Source organism: Tiliqua scincoides, chromosome 2 (assembly GCF_035046505.1).
Source record: "Tiliqua scincoides isolate rTilSci1 chromosome 2, rTilSci1.hap2, whole genome shotgun sequence".
NCBI lineage: Eukaryota > Metazoa > Chordata > Lepidosauria > Squamata > Scincidae > Tiliqua > Tiliqua scincoides.
In genome coordinates this window covers 157,582,222-157,601,830 of record NC_089822.1, presented here as the reverse complement: position 1 = coordinate 157,601,830, position 19,609 = coordinate 157,582,222, and the positions used below count along the sequence as shown (strand labels likewise).

Genomic DNA, 19,609 nt, shown 5'->3' with positions numbered 1-19,609 from the left:
GACAGAAGAGCAAATCTTGATCATATTTTCAAAATATGGGAGAACCCAAGTATCATGTGGGTTGCCATTTCAGCAGTGACACCTCAGCACAACTCAGCTGATGGTGGTGCTGGGAGAGCCTAAGAGCCAGATAAGAGCTTCCATGGGCTGCATCTGGCCTGCAGGACTTGTGTTTGACACCCCGATCTAATATATCTGCTATTTCTTTTAAATTCAGGGTTAAGCAGACATTGATACTTTTTCCTGCTGTTACTGGTCACTGGATGGTAGGCACCTTAGGGTCCAATCCCATCCAACTTTCTAACACCGGTGCAGCAGCAATGCAGCCCCAAGATAAGGGAACAAATGTTCCCATACCTTGAGGAGGCCTCTGTGACTGTCTCCCCACCACAGGATGCAGTTCACATCCCATTGGCATAGCTATACCGGCCCTGGAAAATTGGATTGGTTTGGTTTGGGCCTTTAGAGACTACCTGAGTTGTTAGCAGGAGCTTTCATGAGTCATTAGTAGAATGAGCTGTTTCATGTGTGGGGAAAAAAAGATGTGGAGCTAGTAGGTACATTACATTCTGATAATCTGGCATCCAGTAGTGTGGTAATTCCGATAGTCTGTCATCAAGAAAGTGATTGAACTTTTTGCCAAAAATGACTTGTGTGGCAGCAGTGGAAGTAGCTGAACCCTGTGAATCTGGTTAGGACCAAATCTGTCTGCCAAGGTGTTTTCTCCAGGTGTTTGATTCTGTGACTAAATTTATGCATTAAGATATATACCTCCCAATAGTCTGGCAAATTCACTAGTCTGACATCACCTAAGTTCCAACAATGCCAGGTTATTGGAATTTTAATCTATATGTATGTGTGGTTTGGAAGACATTGGAGGATAAAATCAAAAGAAACAAACATCAGTGTTTGTCTCTTGCACTGCTATTATAGTTAGTTTTCATTTTTAGTATTTAGATAAGGGGCTTCTTGGAAAAACTAGTACACTTGTAGCCTCAGAAATTAGATGATTTAATTATACTTGGGCAATAGAAGAACATCTGTGAAAGGGTTCATGCTGGATATTGAGCAGAAGATGAGAGAATGAGCTGACCGCTTCCTTTGTACAATATACAGTATGTACTAGTCTGATAGCAGGGCAAGGATTTAACTGTGTATGTTCTTAAAGCATCCACATATCATTTAATACAGTAAGTGTTCTAGCGCTTCAATGTCAGTAAGTGTAAAGTCATGCACATTGGGGCAAAAAATCAAAACGTCACATATAGGCTGATGGGTTCTGAGCTGTCTGTGACAGATCAGGAGAGATATCTTGGGGTGGTGGTGGACAGATCGATGAAAGTATCGACCCAATGTGCGGCGGCAGTGAAGAAGGCTAATTCTATGCTTGGGATCATTAGGAAGGGTATTGAGAACAAAACGGCTAGTATTATAATGCCGTTGTACAAATCTATGGTAAGCCCACACCTGGAGTATTGTGTCCAGTTCTGGTCGCCGCATCTCAAAAAAGACATAGTGGAAATGGAAAAGGTGCAAAAGAGAGCGACTAAGATGATTACGGGGCTGGGGCACCTTCCTTATGAGGAAAGGCTATGGCATTTGGGCCTCTTCAGCCTAGAAAAGAGACGCCTGAGGGGGGACATGATTGAGACATACAAAATTATGCAGGGGATGGACAGAGTGGATAGGGAGATGCTCTTTACACTCTCACATAATACCAGAACCAGGGAACATCCACTAAAATTGAGTGTTGGGCGGGTTAGGACAGACAAAAGAAAATATTTCTTTACTCAGCGTGTGGTCGGTCTGTGGAACTCCTTGCCACAGGATGTGGTGCTGGCGTCTAGCCTAGACGCCTTTAAAAGGGGATTGGACAAGTTTCTGGAGGAAAAATCCATTATGGGATACAAGCCATGATGTGTATGCACAACCTCCTGATTTTAGAAATCGGCTATGTCAGAAGATGCAAGGGAGGGCACCAGGATGAGGTCTCTTGTTATCTGGTGTGCTCCCTGGGGCATTTGGTGGGCCGCTGTGAGATATAGGAAGCTGGACTAGATGAGCCTATGGCCTGATCCAGTGGGGCTGTTCTTATGTTCTTATGTAACATTTCAGCTTTATAATCTGCCCTTAACATGGACTAGTCCAGTGTTTCTCAAACTGTGTGTTGGGACCCACTATGTGAATCATGAGGCAATTTCAGGTGGGTCTCTATTCATTTCAATGTGTACTTTATTTATAATATATTAGACTTGATGATGCTACTATGGTATGTGACTGCATTTGGGGAAATGTTACAGATCTGTACTTTTAACAATGATAGTCAATGGGATTTACTCCCAGGTAAGTAGGGATAGGATTGCAGACTTTGGGGTGTTTGGGGAATTTTTAAAAAACAGATCAGCAATTGCTTGGGAGAGTTAGGAGAGTTCTTTATTTTAAATATATTTTAAAATTTATAATTAACTTTTAATGTACTTGTCATATAGGGATGTTAAAAATATTCTTGCTTGATGATGTCACCTCTGGCCATAACATCATTTACAGGTTAATGACGTCACTTCTGGTGGGTTCTGACAGATGGTCATTCTAAAAGGTTTGAGAATCACTGGACCAGTGGTTCTCACACATTTAGCACCGGGACCCACTTTTTAGAATGAGAATCTGTCAGGACCTACCAGAAGTGATGTCATGACCCAAAGTGACATCACCAAGCAGGAAAATTTTTAACAATCCTAGGCTGCAGTGCTACCCACATTTATCCAGAAGTAAGTCCCATTTACTATCATTGTTAAAAGAATATTCACAGTAGCTTGTCAAAAGTACAGGTCTGTAACATTTCCCCAAATGCAGTCACATACCATGGTAGCATCAAGTCTAATATATTTTTAAAAAATGTTGAAATGAATGGGGATTTACATGAAATTGGCTGGCGACCCACCTAGTGGGTCCTGACCCACAGTTTGAGAAACACTGTATTGGACTATACAACTCAAGAACACCCCATGTTTAGAGAAAATGTGTATGTGCAAGGTATTCCTCCACACACTGTGACTATCAAAACTGGAGTAGAAAAACTAGGTACTGCATGTTTGGCATCTTTTAAGAGACAAGGATTTTGAAATCTGCAGAAAACAGAGGGTACAAGCAGACAATTTTTATTATGGATGACAATTGGGCCTAATGCTATTTAATGTACAGAAACTATCTCAAGTCTGGGGGTATAGGGTAGCCTAATCCTAGATGACATGAACTTATTCAGGATAAGATCCCAAGCACACTTTGAAGAAAACTTTAAAAGATGCCTCTAAACTGGGTGATAACTGGGCAACAGGCTGGACAAGTAATTCAGTGTAAGTGTGCAAAAAGCAGTATTCTGGGACAGAAAAGTCCCTGACTTTGCATAAGTCTGAAAGAGGATCAGTCAGGAAAGGGAACGTAAGGTCTAATTTTATTTGGACACTGCACTGTAGTGTGGATGTCAGTGCAACATCTATCATATTCTTTGCTCATTTTGGCAGCGCCACTCCCAAGTGCCAAGCCTGTCTTGGAAAAGCAACAGAGGTGCAGTCCTTCCTGATAATACCCATAGTGTCCTTGACATAGTTATCCATGGCATGAAGACCTGACAGCAATGTATCATCACTATGACACCTATTATCTGTGTGATGTCTAAGGAGCCAATCACTGCATCCAATCAGTCCCAACACTAACAGCCAGAGAAGTACTGCCAGGGTGACCTGAGCAGGGAATGAGGGTAGGAGTTGGAGTTGGTGCAACTCCACCTGCTGTCCAGATGGGGCAGGATGCTGTCCAGAAGAGGTCAAGCTGTGGCCCAGTGACTGACTTTTCTACCTGTTCTCTCTGTGATCCTTGTGGGGTGTGGCCCTAACACTTTATCCTTCCCTTCTCCTATGAGCACTTTCTCTTGTCCTCTGACCACTGACCTGTTAAGATGGTACACACCAAGGCTCAGATGCCCAGGCCATCTTGAGCACAAGGCATGCAGGGTGAGGCAGCTCCAGGGCCTTGCTATCTCTAAGTCAGCCATTTTCAACCACTGTGCCATGGCACACTGCCGTGAATGGTCCCCGGTGTGAATGGTCCCCAGGTGTGCCACGGGAATTTGGGAGAGGGTAATTTATCAATTAGGACCATTGGGGGATGTGAGCCCCCATTGACAGCACAGCGTGCCTTGTCAATTGTCAAAAAGATGATGGTGTGCCTTGACCATTTGCAGTAAGATGTGCAGTAAGATGAAAAAGGTTGAAAATCACTGCTCTAAGTAATAGCTGAACCTCTGATCCTAATCAGATGCTGTAAATATACACTCTGACGACACGCTGATATACTGATGAGCTGACCCTCAGTGGCAGAGACGAGTTGCCGTCAAGTGGAGCGTGGGAGGAGAAGGGCCAGAGAGAGGCCAGACCGGAAAGGAATCCAGCTGGAACAAGGAGTTCTATGAAAGACTAGAACTATTCAACTGTAAAAATCCCTAAGGGGTTTAGAACAGCCTGCCTATGTAAACCGCCTTGGATTAAAGTCTGAGGAGAAATCTGACGACCAAAGAAAGGCGGTATACGAATACCTGTATAAATAAATAAATCTCTATTGCTATGGTATGTGGTGAGCAATGGCAAGGGGACCAGAAGGCACCATATCTCGACAGTTGCACTGGGAGGTGTCAACAGTGAAACAAAGGGCATGGGGTGCATAATTCTAGTTGTTCCATCTCAGAACTGATACCACAGGGCTGAATAAATTGCAGGATAAAAGGCAAATGAAATTAATTGGAGATGAGTGAACATCCCTGTGAAAAAAAATTCAAGATATTATGGTTTCTGTGAGTACCATCATAAGAACATAAGAACAGCCCCACTGGATCAGGCCATAGGCCCATCTAGTCCAGCTTCCTCTACCTCACAGTGGCCCACCACATGCCCCAGGGAGCACACCTGATAACAAGAGACCTCATCCTGGCGCCCTCCCTTGCATCTGACATAGCCCATTTCTAAAATCAGGAGGTTGCACATACACATCATGGCTTGTAACTTGTAATGGATTTTTCCTCCAGAAACCTGTCCAATCCCCTTTTAAAGGCATCCAGGCCAGATGCCGTCACCACATCCTGTGGCAAGGAGTTCCACAGACCAACCACACGCTGAGTAAAGAAATACTTTCTTTTGTCTGTTCTAACTCTTCCAACACTCAATTTTAGTGGATGTCCCCTGGTTCTGGTGTTATGTGAGAGTGTAAAGAGCATCTCTCTATCCACTTTATCCTTCCCATGCATAATTTTGTATGTCTCAATCATGTCCCCCCTCAAGCGTCTCTTTTCTAGGCTGACGAGGCCCAAACACCGTAGCCTTTCCTCTTAAGGAAGGTGCCCCAGCCCAATAATCATCTTAGTCGCTCTCTTTTGCACCTTTTCCATTTCGAGATGCGGCGACCAGAACTGGACACAATACTCCAGGTGTGGCCTTACCATTGATTTGTACAACGGCATTATAATATTAGCTGTTTTGTTCCCAATACCTTTTCTGATGATCCCAAGCATAGAATTGGCCTTCTTTACTGCCGCCACACATTGGGTCAACACTTTCATCGACCTGTCCACCACCACCCCAAGATATCTCTCCTGATCTCTCTCCTGATCTGAGCTGTCACAGACAGCTCAGAACCCATCAGCCTATATGTGAAGTTTTGATTTTTTGCCCCAATGTGCATGACTTGACTGCCTCTGGCATCTTGATTGCCCCTGGCAGTGAGGGAAGGGACCATAGGACCAGGCTGCAGAGAGGCAAAGATTCATAGTCATCTTGGCCTGTCTGGACCATTGGGTTAGAGCCATGATCTGCCTTTCCTCCCCTTCTTACTTGTGCCTCAGAATGGCCTCTGGGCCATTCTTGTGACAGTGCCCCTTTCCTCCTCCAGCTCATGCAGGCTCCACCACCTTCTTTTCAGAGGCCTGCTCCCTTCCCTCAGCCTGCCCTCAACGTTGGTCTCTCAGACTGCTTTTGAAAGCTGTTCAGCCTCTGCCCACCTCCTGCCCCTCCCTCTCCAATCCAGATCATTGGATATTATAGGGCCCTTGCTCAGGCATCTGCCTGCATCCCCTGGTGCATGTTTGGCAGCCAATCCAGTTCTTGGTTGAAACAGTGTGTAATCTAACAGCAGGAGGGGATTTCAAAGTGAAGTGCCTAGTGGAGTAAAATGTTCAGTAACTAGAGGTGGGAGGAAGCTTTTATTTTTTTGTGGATTTCCGTGTTTTCCAAAAGTTAGAAGTGCAGAAAGAAGGGCTGTTTATTTTAACCACTGTTTTCTCCCACATCTGTCAATAACTATGGAGAAAAGAATTCAAAATACAAATGACCCTGCAAAAACCTTTCTGCCCCTGAAGAACATGCACAGAAGCTTGAGTTGGTCCTGATGAGGCCACTGTTGTCTTTTGCAGTGAACGCTGTTGTCTTAAGTAAACACAAGGCTCAGAGAGGACTTTGGATCAGAAGTCCGAAGCTGATCTTATTTTTTACTTTTTGAAACAGAAATACTTAAGAATTCCAACATATCTGCTCTCCTTGTGGCTTTAAGAGCTCAGCTGGCAGTGTGCCATTCTGTCTGCACTTCCCCCAGAGACACGTAAAAGCTGTGCCAGCTTCCTGCCTGGCGTTTCACTTTCTTTTCCTCTGGGCTGTACTTGCTCTGAATAAGATGGAAGCTCCTGGCTTCAGAAAGCTGGAGGAGAAACTAAACTGCTGCATTTGTTTGGAGGTATTTACTTTCCCTGTCACTGTGCCCTGTGGGCACAGCTTCTGTGAGCAGTGTATCAATAGCCACTGGAACAAGACAATGCAGAAGGGCTACTCCTGCCCTGAATGCCGACAAGTCTTCCCAGAGAGGCCAACACTCAGCAAGAACGTACAACTGGACTCTCTGGTGGAGTTTTTCAGATCAACAGAAACGTCTGCATGTGGACCAGAAAAGACTGTTGCTGTTCAAGATAGGAAGTGCCCGAGGCATGGCTGGCCCTTGGAGCTTTACTGCAAGGCTGAGAAGCTGTGCATCTGCTGTGAGTGCTCTGTGAAGGAATGCAAGAGCCATGAGAAGGTGCTCCTTGAAGAGGAGCGGAAGAAGAAAGAAGTAAGCAGTGCGGGAGGGCCCATTCAAAAGGGATTTGTTGTAAATGTGTCCCCAGTTGGTCACACAACCCATGCCCACATCACTTATATCTCAAACTTATTCAGACATGGGGATATGTACTTTTAAGAAGGAGCTTCTCTTAGAGTCAGGCTGTTCACCTCCCAGGATGTTCTTGCTTCTCTTGCTCAGAGCATGCTGCCAAGTTTGATTCTCCAGGGCTCCCATATGTTGAAGTGTTCAACATATATAATGTGGATCAGTGTTACTCAGTACCCAGTTTTACCCTGCACATGCCTGATCTTGTTTGATCTCGGAAGCTAAGCAGGGTCAGGTCTGGTTAGTACTTGGATGGGAGACCAGATGCTGTAGGCTTATACCATAGACTTTTGAGACTGAAGGTTGCCAACCAGTGGGTTAGGACCCACTAGGTGGGTTGCGAGCCAATTTCTGGTGGGTCCCCATTCATTTCAATATTTTATTTTTAATATCTTAGATTTGATGCTACCATAGTATGTGGCTGCATCTGGGGAAATGTTACAGACCTCTCCTTTTAACAAGCTACTACAGTGGTACCTCGCATAACGAATGCCCCGCGCAGCGAAAAACCCACAGAACGAAAGTGGTGTGCAAAGTTTGGTAACTCGTATAACGAATTTTTATGACTTATGCTTCGCATAACGAATTTTTTTTTTTATTGTCCTGGTTTGTCTTAAGGGGGGGATCTTCATGTCCCTTTATGATCCCGTCCACCCTAGTAAGGGGCGGATCTTCATGTCCCTTTATGATCCCGTCCACCCTAGTAAGGGGCGGATCTTCATGTCCCTTTATGATCCCGTCCACCCTAGTAAGGGGAGGATCTTCATGTCAGCTTGCTCCCAGGAAAGTGTGCACAGGATTACAGCCTTCAAACTCCCCACTCAGCATCCCCCCATTGCTCATTCATCCTCTCACTGCCCCATTTCCTTCACGTTTCCCCCCATGATCATGGCAAAAGCAAGCAATTGAGTGCAGCTGCTGTGTCCTCCCCAGCTTAGAGCACAATCCTGTGCGTGTCTCCTCAGAAGTAAGTCCCATTGTGCTTACTCCCAGGAAAGTGTGCACAGGATTACAGCCTTCAAGCCCCCCACTCAGCATCCCCCCCATTTTTGAAATCCTCAGTACAGTATGTATGCCTTTAAAGAGCACTTAATAAACACTTTGTAAACCAAATTTGACTTTGTTCTGACTTTTCTTGCCCATAGGAACGCATTAATTAAATTTCAATGCATTCCTATGGGAAAAATCGCTTCACAAAACAAAAAACTCGCATAACGAAAGGACTCGCGGAACGGATTAATTTCGTTATGCGAGGCACCACTGTATGTATATTCTTTTAACAATGATAGTCAACAGGACTTACTCCTGGGTAAGTGTGGGTAGGACTGCAGCCTAGGATTATAAAAATTTTTCCTGCTTGATGATGTCACTTCTGGTCATGACATCACTTCTGGTGGGTCCTGACAGATTCTCCTTCTAAAAAGTGGGTCCTGGTGCTAAGTCTGTGAGAACCAATGCTGTGGATTACCCTAGCTGCTGTTTACGGCAGTGTTTTTCAAACTGTGGGTTGGGACCCACTAGGTAGGTCACAAGGTAGGTCGCTAACCACTAGGTAGGTTGTGAACGGAGACCAGGTGGGTCCCCATTCATTTCAATATGTATTTTATTTTTAATATATTAGACTTGATGCTACCATGCTATGTGATGGAATTTAGGGAAATTTTACAGATCTATACTTTTAACAGGCTACTATTTATATGCTTTTAACAATGATAGTCAATGGGGCTTACTCCTGCAAAAGTGTGGAGAAGATTGCAGCCTTAGAGATGTCTGGGGAATTTTTTTAAACAGATCTGCAACTGCTTAGGTGGGTTAGGAGGGTGGTTCCTTAATTTACATAAATTTTTAAATTTATTGCAAACTTTAATTTACTTACTTAATTGATTTGATTTTGTCATATGGGGGTGCAAAAAATTTTCCTGCTTGATGATGTAACTTTCAGCCATTACGTCACTTCCAGGTTAATGACATCACTTCCGATGGGTCCCAATAGATTGTCATTCTTAAAAATGGGTCCTGGTGCTTGACTTGAGCAGGCTGGAGGTCTCCTGGTGGTAAAGGAACATTTGTTCCTTTATCCTGCATCAAGCCCCAGCCTGCCCAATGGGGCTACTCAGATCTGCGCCAGCAAAACCACTGGCACAATTCCAAGTAGCCCCATATAGGGCTTTCAGGACTGGGAAGCCTCCTCCACCATCCCTATGCCCTGAAACCTACAGGCCTGAACCCTGCTCTGAAACACCCCCTCCTACTTCTTTTCTGCCTCTTCCCACCCCACACAGAACTGGAAAGTTGTCACAAAATGCTTTATGGCTTTAGCCCAGATTAGGATCGAACTGTGAATCTTAAATTGGGACATATTCTATTGCCACAAGTCGCAGGCATCCCCAACTGACCATTTGTGGTTTCTTTTTCTGTCCAGCAATAGGGACTGTGGTGCATGGCTATCCTAAGCTGTGTGACCCACCCAGGTAAGCCTGCATTGTGGGTGTGGAATTCTTTAGCTCCACATTGCATCTGCATTCTTTGGAAACTTCTGAACTTTGGCAAATCCCAAACTGGGAACAAAAGAACTGGCTCAGTTCACAAATGCAGCTTTCCTCCTCATAGGTTGCACTGATGGGTGAAATCACACCTGCCAAATGTCATCTTGATTTCACCAGTTCTTCTCACCAATGTTTCCCAAATGCATATGGCAAACTCATCTAAAGGAATGTGTTTGAATCATTAAGGACATATCTGCTCTTTAGTCAGTTTGATTTTCCAGAGAACCCCTGGAATTTATAGTTTTGTGTGAAGTGCCAGGAATCTCTAACAGAGAACTTTTTCTGGCTCACCATACTATATTTCCCAGGATTCTTTGGAGAGAACATTGACAGTTACCATGGCATAAAACAGAGACAGGTTTGTTGTGCAGGAATGCCCTTACCAGTCTGTGTAAATTCTTAACTGGTGTTAAGGAATGCTGACCTTGCTGTCATGGGCCAGAGAGGGGATTGTGAGCTCACAGAGTCTTTAGTTAGCACAGTTCTTCTGCATGCAGCCACCATCACTTTCCTTCAGCTACAGTCTCTTTTTCTACTGTGTTCTCAACAGTTCTGAAATTCCATTATTCACTCAGCTCTTAATTTGATTCATTCAGAGACACGTTTTCTTGTAGTTCCTGCTTAACAACTGCCTATATTGAGTGGAACCTCCTTCTCAGGGGGGATAAAAGCTCGCTTTGATTGGCAGAAGCAATTCAGCCTCAGCCTTTGGTAATTTAGAGCCCAATCCTATGCATGTCTACTCAGAAGTAAGTCCCATTATTGTAAATGGGGCTTACTCCTAGGAAAGTGTGGATAGGATTGTAGGCTTAGGGGCTCTCATGGAGCCTTCACTGGGCTGTATTTAGTTTATCTAATTGCTCATCATTTAAAATGTGTTAATACGAGTAGATTTACTGTGAGGATACCCAACAGGAGAACTTGACGAACACAAATCCAGCCTTGAAGACATTGTTGAGGCCCAGCCATGTCTTGCAGTCATTAAAAACAGTCCCTTTTCCTGTGACTCAATCTGGATTGGATGGCAAAGTGCTAAAGCCCTCTTTCTCCCATGCCACACTGTTGATGAAGATTGGCATGCAAGCACAGAGTTAAGTTCTTCTTTGAACCCAGACTCAAATTATATCCTTTTCAGTGTTTGTAACAAGACAGTTCAGCCTGTGATGTCTTGATGTCTCTTCTGACCCCAAGACTGGTCATACTAAAAAGCTGTAAGATATTTCCCAAGGGAGAAATGCACAACAGAATTGGGGGAGTCTGTTCTTGTGAAGGTGAGAGAGTGAGGTCTAAGTACATCTAGGAGAGAATGAAGTGCCTGTGTATTAAATCCTTTGGGGCTTTTTGGCAGGAGTCTTTAAAAGAAATTCTGAAGAAAACCGAACAGGAAGCAGAAAAGATCATGGAAGAAATCCAGAAACTGGATCAGCAGACAGCCACCATTAAGGTAGAAAGTGCATAGATTGTGCCACAAGGGGGCAAGTGTCTCCCTCACATTGCTTGGTCTCTGTCCCTACCCCATTTGCAGGAAGTCATGGCTGAACTGCAGCTGCTGAATAAACAAACACATTTTCTGCATTTTTTTCTTCTAACTCTTCACGCCTTCAAGGCATAGAGAGTATCTCTGCTCTCCCTACTTCCTGTTTCTTGGCCTCGGTAAGAGGGACGTACAGAGTCTACCCATCAGCTAAGGAATGCCAAGCTGTTGAGGCAAGGGATGGAATTGCTGCTGCTGTGGTACGTTTCACATCTCACCACTTCCCTTCCCTTCCATCCAGGATTGCTCTGAGAAGCTAAAGTCAGGACTGATGCAAAAGTTTGCCCATCTCATGGAAGCCCTGAAGGAATGCCAGAGGAAAGCAGTGGAGAAAATAGAGAGAGAGCAGGCTGCTGTTCTAGGCCAAGTGCAAGAGAACTGGGATCAGCTGCAGCACCAACTCACCACCCGTACCCAGTTCAACAAGGAGGCAGAAGAGCTGCTGGCCGGTACTGATGATATGAAGTTTCTGGAGGTATCCTTATATATGTGGTGCTTGTGTAGAAGAGCCTTTGCTGCCAGTTAGCAGGCCTGGCACCAGATTGGAGAGAACCTTTGGCAAGATCCCCTCCACAGTCTCCCCCCTATGTTGGTGGGCCCTGTCACTGTACCATGATTGCACCAGTGGGCCAATAGCAGCAGTATCCAGTGATTACAGCAGTGTTCAGTTCAGCTAGGGGGACAGGGTTACACAACTTTTAAAAGCAGCAAAAAATAAATTAAAAAGCAAAAGTCCCTTCCAACTCCTTCACAAAGAAGATAGCAATCTTAAAACATTTGCATGGGGAAAAAAAAGTGGAAACCTTCATGAACAAACCTCTATACAGATGCCTAATACTGCTGGCATAAGTTCAGGCAGGGACTCAAGTCAAGCCTAGTCATTGCCCCCTGCAACTCGACTCAAAAAAAGAGTCATAACGGACCCTTTAGTGACTCTAAAAGACTTGAGTCAAGTTCCCTCCCCCTTTAAAAAGCCAGCTGTGGAAAAACAGGGCTGCTGCCAGTCTCTCTCTCTCTCTCTCTCTCTCTCTCTGTGCTTTAAAGATTCCTCTGCTGCCCCGTCCCATCTTTAAACAAGGCGGGAGGGGGTGGAAAGGACTGTCAGAAACCGGGAACAGAAGTGGCAAGAGGGAGAAAGGTCAAGAGCAGCAGCTGCAAGGCTTACCAGGATGACCTGATCCTTTGCAGCCCTACTCAGAAGTAGTCCCACTGTAGCTGGTTATTCAATGAAAATTCCTCCCCCATTTGCATTATCACTATGAACTCCTTCCCTGCCTCCCCCCCTCTCTGTGGGCTTCTCAAGCCATGTAGGACAAGAACTCCCTTGGCTCCTCCTCCTGCCCTTCCTCAGCCAATGTAAATATCAGAATACCCATCCTTTGTCCAATGATCATCCCTTCCTTCCTTCCTGAGATGGGAAAAGAGAGCCCAGTCTTGCCTCCCCCATTCATTGCAAGAAAACATTAACCATTTCCTGTCTCCTGGCTGAAATTTCCCTGCTGCTCGCCTGGTCAGAAAGCTGGCCCCACGAAGTTTTTCACACTGCAAAAACACTAAGCAAACATACCCAGACACAGGCAGACTCCAGTCAGCATGTGTGGGGACAAGTGCTGAGTCAGGGGGCTTGTTTTTCAGAGTCATTGACTTGTTTTTCAGAGTCTTCCATGTGTGTGACTCACAAGTCAATGAGTCACCCAAGATCATGCATTTTCACAACTCAGGTCTGAGTCACTGATCAAGCCTTGTGGCTTCTGCATTTCCTATTCCTTGTAGGAACTGCTGCTCCTCCCTTCTCCTGCCAGCTTAGCAGTGCCTCCAGGTCTTGCATTTGATTTGGCCAGCAGTGTGGAACCCATCACTTCATTTTTCAATGAGGTCGCCAGGCTTCAAGAGGCTGTCTCAAATTCCTTGGATCAACAGATGGCTGACACAAAAAGTACGGTAATTAAGTTGTTTTGTTGAAGTGGTGCGAAGTTCAGAGTAGCCTTTTGAGGATCAGTGCTTTTCAACTAATGGAACTTGTACCTCATAGTAGTGTACATCAGAGTATGACAGATAGTACCTCACCCAACTGCCATGGTAACCATGTGGCACTGCCTTGCCTGACTCTGTTGGATATGGCTGCAGGAGATGATGGCCCACATCTGTGCTGCTCACAGATAAAGAATCCCATGGGCGGGAAAACTTACTCATTCATGGATTTGAGGGACTGTAATTCCACTCGTGTGGTTGACGTTACCATGTGTCCTTTCTTGCATCTTTCTGTGGGACAAACCACTACAGCTTAAATCCTTCAAATAGTAAACATAAGCATAATATCCAAACCCAAGTTCTGGAAGCACCACTAACCTCACATTTTTGAGGTTTTTTTGCTTTGGAACAAATTGCCACCAGTTTCCAGAACCCTGATTCAGAAGTCAAGAAGCTTTCTGGATATCCACCTTGCAAATTTACAGCCCAATCCCATCCCCACTTACCTGGGAGTAAGCCTCATTGACTCTAATGGGACTTACTTCTGAGTAGACATGCATAGGATTGGGCTCTTAGTCACCATCAGGACTTAATGACTAACTACAGTTGTTAGTATTTCTATCAGATCAGCCAGGATAGTTCCTTATTTCAGTGTAGGTGTGTCAGTTTTGTTACTAAATACCTTATATACATCCCAGTTATTTTGTTGACATGATACACTTTGGAGTTCTATTAAGACCTTGCCTTGTGGAACCCCTCGCCTATTTTGGAGGTGGTGGTAGAGCACCAATGGTAGAGCACATCTGTCTCTGCAGCAGCCTGATCCTTCAAAAAGAGGCATATAATAATTAATAGAATTTTAAAATTTGTATTTTATACATGTTGTTTATAACATGAGAATTATAAAGCATGTTGAACATAGGTAAGTGCGATAGAAACTAGCAATACAACTCCACACCAGGGATGCTGTCTAGGAAGTGTGGGTGTTTCATCTTGTTTCACATCACACACGATTATTTGTCAGCATCATTTGGTAAGATGAAGTATAAAATGAAACTGCGTGGAATCATCTTAAAGAACCCTGGAGCTGGAAGGAGGGATTTGACCCTGAATATATATCCAAGTCAGGCTGTTGAACCTTCCTGTGAATCTTGTCCCTGCTGTCATCTTCCCCCACTGAAATTGCTGTCCCCTCCTTACCAAAACCTGTGCTGGTGCCCCTGCCTCCTATCCAAGGATCCTACAACCCATTGGCTAGTCTTGACTTGTTCACTGTTTGAAAACTGTTACTTAAAGTGAATGTTTTTCTCCTGATGATCATTTCCCCCCCTTTTTGCCTTTTCCTCTGCAGTCACACCGGAGCCAAAGTTAGTTGTGAGGAGGGCTGGATCATGTCTTCCAATGAATGAGTTAAGAGAGACATTCTTAAAAGGTAAGGCATTATCTGGGATGCACACAGCTATTAAAGCAGGAAGTGGGGTCACAGGTGCATCTTTGTACACAGAAGTATTTGGAACATTTTTAATAGTATGCGTATGTAGTTGATCATTTTTCCCCAGTCTCTAGATGATTATTCATGAGAGACTTAAGTACCTTCTGTGATGTAACTGTAATACCTATATTGGTGAAAACATTGTCACAATATCTGAAGGGGGAGGGGTCATAACTCCATGGTAAAGTAATGCAGAAGGTCCCAGGTTAATTCCTGGTATCCTCAGGCAGGGAAAAGACCCTGATCTGAAAGCCTGGAGAGTTGATGTCAGCCAGCTTACACGTTGCTAAGCTAGATGGATTCATGGTCTGATTCAATAATTCAGTGATCTGACTGTGTAACTCTCTTCTTCATTAACAAGACTGCCATTTAACCCCAAGGAGCTTCTGAAATATTGTTCCCCGTTGTTTCTTATGGGGTTACTCCTACCTATCCCAGCTCTTTCATTTGTGTAGTGTTTTTCCATGTTGGAGGTATGTCCATTGTCTGAAGGTATAGTGTACATCAACTTCTTCTCATCCCTCCATTTCATGCCCCAATCTCCTCCCTGTTTTGGCCTCTCTGCTGATGGAGTTGCATCCAATTTATGTCTGAGTGACTTTGGCACAGCATTTTTCTGATGTTGCATCTGTGTCCATGGTGTCCATCACCAGGTAGACTTCTAAGCCAGCAGGGCTGTTGTTGCACCAGTGTATGTGGAGAGACACTGGCATATTTTGAGGATAGGATTGGGCCTTCTTGGTTTTAAAATTAAGAATGAGAATTCTTTGCTAGATTCTAGTTCACATACAGGATGCCACAGTTTTGCCTGTGTGTATACATGCACAAGGGCTTCATTTCCTGTGTGTGGACATGTGATGCATTCATTACATAGTTGTGCAGAACTTGAGTGTATCCCTTGACTTGGACAGAAGAATAGCTTTTTATGGTGCATCTGACCAAGGCTGCTTTACTGGACATCAGTTGCAGACATTAACTGCTTTTATTTTGCCTGTACTGACTTCCTGACGATCTCCATGACTAACAGAGGCAATTCTAGGGTTAGCATAGACATACAGCCTTTACAACTATGCTTTCAGGGCTAGCATTCCCTAGGGGTTGTGTTTTTAAAGTGCTTTTTTTTAAGGAGGCATCTTGAGTTTAGGTTAGGATGACAGTACCAAATTAAGAATGCAAGAACCTGTTAAGTTTCAAGGGACACAGTTTTTCCATTCAAGAAAGCAGAGCAGCTCCTGTTCTGAGTGGGCGGAACATGATCAAAGTGGTGATGCACTTAACAGCAATAGCTACTGCAAGTGGCAGGAACTATTTTATGTAACTATAGACAAAGGACACCCTGGTGTTTATACCTATGCCCATAAACATTTTTTTTCTTGCTTGGGCTTCTGGTTTATATCTCTGAGGGAACTTATTACCTCATGAACTTTATTGAAGCAGACAACTGATCAAAGGAATGGTGAATTGCTGGCAGCAACTAGCACACTTCAAAGGCAGTCTGGTCTGGCATAGAATAGGGATTTCTAATAGGTAAGTAGAAGATGACAGCCAAGTAACATCACATAAGTCGGCACCCACAGCTCCCAGGGATTTGGGCCAAAGGAATTGGAAGGTACCTGTTCCTTGACGTTGTTTGATGTCCCTAAGGCAAATTTCCAGTCTTCCAGCAGATTCCTTCCTATTATCTAGGCCCCCCACATCACATATCCTACGTCCCCAAAATCACCTTGTAGTAGAAGCAAGACTCATAAGTGTAGGTTACAATAATCAATCTCGCTTTGAAAATCTTCCTAAAGAAGATGGTCTCTGCTAATTGCCAAATGCCAAAAAGGAGGGAGCTAGGTGAGCCTCCAAAGGGAAGGCATTCCAAAGCCTGGACACAAAGGCTGAAAAGGCCCTGGCCTGCATACAAACCAGCCTTACTTCAGAGGGAGGAGGAAAACAAAGCAAGGTCCCTCCAGTCAAAAGGCAAACAGAATCCTTTAGTTAGCCTGATCACAAACCATTTAGCACTTTAAAGATAGTGGCCAGCTGTTGGAATTAGGCTGGAAAGCAGATGAGAAAATTGGACTTGGAAGTGAAGAATAAGGCACAGTGAGACAGAAGCTGCATGCCCAATGATGTTAAATTCTCACCCCGTTTGGATCACAAATGCTACACATCAGTACCACAACTCTGTCCTGCCTTCCTCAGTGCATTGGCTGTGTGGAATATATTCCTAGTTGGGAGGTGGAGAAGAAGAACAATCAGAAAATAACTAAAGATTGTTCTGGTGGTTTCCTGATCTGATGCTCTTGTCACCCCAACAGATAATCATAATTTGACCTTTGATCCTGCCACAGCTAACCACTACCTGCAACTATATGATGACAATCGGAAGGTAATCCATCATCAAGGTGTTTGTGGTGTACAGCCAAATGACCCACAACGGTTTCAGCCATGGCAGATCATGTGTGTCCAGAACTTCAACCAGGGCAGTATCTACTGGGAGGTCAAGTTATCTGGCCACTCTGTTATTGTTGGTGTTGCTTACAGGACTATCTCAAGAAAGAGACGAACTGGTCGTACATTCACCGTTGGGCTGGATAAGTGCTCCTGGGGCTTGTATATCCAAGAAGACTGCTATTTGGCCTGGCACAATGGCAACAGTCTTAAGATAAAAGAGCCTGTGTGCAAATTCATTGGAGTACGGCTGAACTATGACCAAGGAATTCTTTCCTTCTATGGCATAGATGATAATATGAAGCACATCCATTCCTTCCATGCTGTCTTCACAGAGGCCCTTGTCCCAATTTTTTGGCTTTGTGAAGGCCTCATTGTAACCCTTTGTCAGAAGCCACAAAGCCAAGTTACGATGAATGGGATTTCTACAAATTTTGAAGCAGCTGCTGGCAGTGTAGAGAAAATACAAAATGAGCAAGTAGCTCTGGACCAATGTAGGCAACAAGTCTGCTGAGTTTTCAAGACACCTGTTTGTGCAAAGCTGAGGTAGTTTCTGTCCTTCCTATCAACGCTTCTCTAACCTTTCTGACTGAAAGTGTGGAGTATGTAGAAGGCTCAATAACAGGCAGCAGAGATAAGCTTTGCCTGACCTAGTCCTCTGCTGCTTGGTGGTGCAAATTCTGGTGCAGAACATGGCCTTCTGAGAATTTGTCAATCTTGCATTGCATCATGGACTATTATGCTAGAGATCCCAGTTGGACAATATGAACTAGACAAAACTCAGGTAAAACTTCAAAAATTCCATCTTGAACTCTGTTGGTCATCTCAAGTCATATACCCTGGGAAGAGATGATAATCCCATTACATAATCTTATACCTTAGGAACTTTGAAGACACTCTCTTGACAGTCTCTTGAATTGATTCTTGCTGATGCTGGTCTTTGCATGTAGCCCAAATGATCTCTTGTTTCACTGGCTGCTCTTTAGGGAAAGTAAAGTCTGGAGAAGGTTTAGCTACCCTGATCTTCCTGAAGCCAATTTTGTGCTCTTTAGTTCCCCAATAATTAAGCCCCAATGGTAATACGTCATTGTATGGATTTTTCAGAATAATACCTGTGGAGTATTTTGCACACTCAGAAAGCACAACCCATTGTTAAATAGTAATATACTTAATTTATTATAAGGTAACCAATAGAGAACCAAATTGGAATTAAACAGTCTTGGCTGAGAACAAAGCTTAGAATAAATTAATATTCATGGCAGATTCAGAGCCCTGAAGCTGGTTTTATTCTGAGACTGACATTCTGTGCTGCAAATGCACTGAATGCATATAGTCTGCCCATACAGAAACTTGGAAAGTTGTCCTTTTGGAGCTGCTGATTCCAGAGAGGGCAACACTTTGTGTGTGTAAATGAGCAGAAAGTGTGTGTGTGTAAATGAGCTGCTCATGTTTATGCTGCATTTTACTCATTAAAGATGTTCAAAGCAAACAGGAGGAAAGACTTTTTTCCTTGTTTGGGGTGGAAACTAAACTTGCCCAGTTGATCCCTGTTTTACCTCTCTCTCAAGGTATTTTTTTCTTTTGAGTTTACTTTCTAAATAATGTTTTCCCTTTATTACACTTCCCTATTCTGCTTGTGAAATTGATCAATGGTCATAATCTCATGAGGGTCTGTCCTACAAACAGAATAAGCCTGGATTTTAGAAGGATGGGCTTTCCAGCAGAGTCTTCTTACACAACAGGCATCAAATGTGTACACCTGTGGGCTGGGCAGAAATGGGTTAAGGTCACAGTTAGAACTGGGGTGGACCTGTTACGTAGATCTGTGAGTGGATAACAGAATCATTGCAGCAAATATTTTGGTTGACCAAACAACACCCAAAAATAGTTAGAATAATTGAAATTATACAAAGTTTGAATAAAAAGGCAACTTGCAATTGGAATACCACATTTAAGCACAACTAGGTTTATCTTTTATACAGATTTCTAAGCTTCTTAGGTGTGGCCTCAGTTGATCTAAGACTGCCTTACTCCACCCACCTATCCTATCATGTGCCCCCCAAGGTAGTAATCGTAAGCACACTTGCCAGAAAGTAAGTCCTGTTGAATGTAGTGTGACTTGCTTTTGAGTAAATATGTTTTGGTTCAGGCTGAAAACTCTTCAGCCTTTTCCCATTTTTTAAGTCATACTCACTGTGGACTGAGGGCCCAATCCTATCCAACTTTCCAGTGCCAGTGCAGTCGCAATGCAACCCTGAAGAAAGGAAACAAATGTTCCCTTATCTGGAGAAGGCCTTCATGATTGCCTCCCCACCAAAAGATGCAGTGCATGCCCCATTGGCAGGCTGCACCGGCGCTGGAAAATTGGATAGGATTTGGCCCTGAATG

General features: G+C 44.0%; 1 protein-coding gene across 1 annotated transcript; it reads left to right on the top strand.

Annotated features, from left to right (window-relative positions):
* Positions 1-6,704: 6,704 nt before the first annotated feature.
* TRIM65 (tripartite motif containing 65) lies at positions 6,705-18,698 on the top strand. The gene is made up of 6 exons (XM_066614047.1): positions 6,705-7,143; positions 11,134-11,229; positions 11,561-11,794; positions 13,093-13,255; positions 14,642-14,722; positions 17,089-18,698. The coding sequence occupies exons 1-6, from the start codon at positions 6,715-6,717 to the stop codon at positions 17,733-17,735; spliced, it is 1,650 nt and encodes a 549-aa protein (XP_066470144.1). The 5' UTR covers positions 6,705-6,714; the 3' UTR covers positions 17,736-18,698.
* The last annotated feature ends 911 nt before the right edge of the window (positions 18,699-19,609 follow it).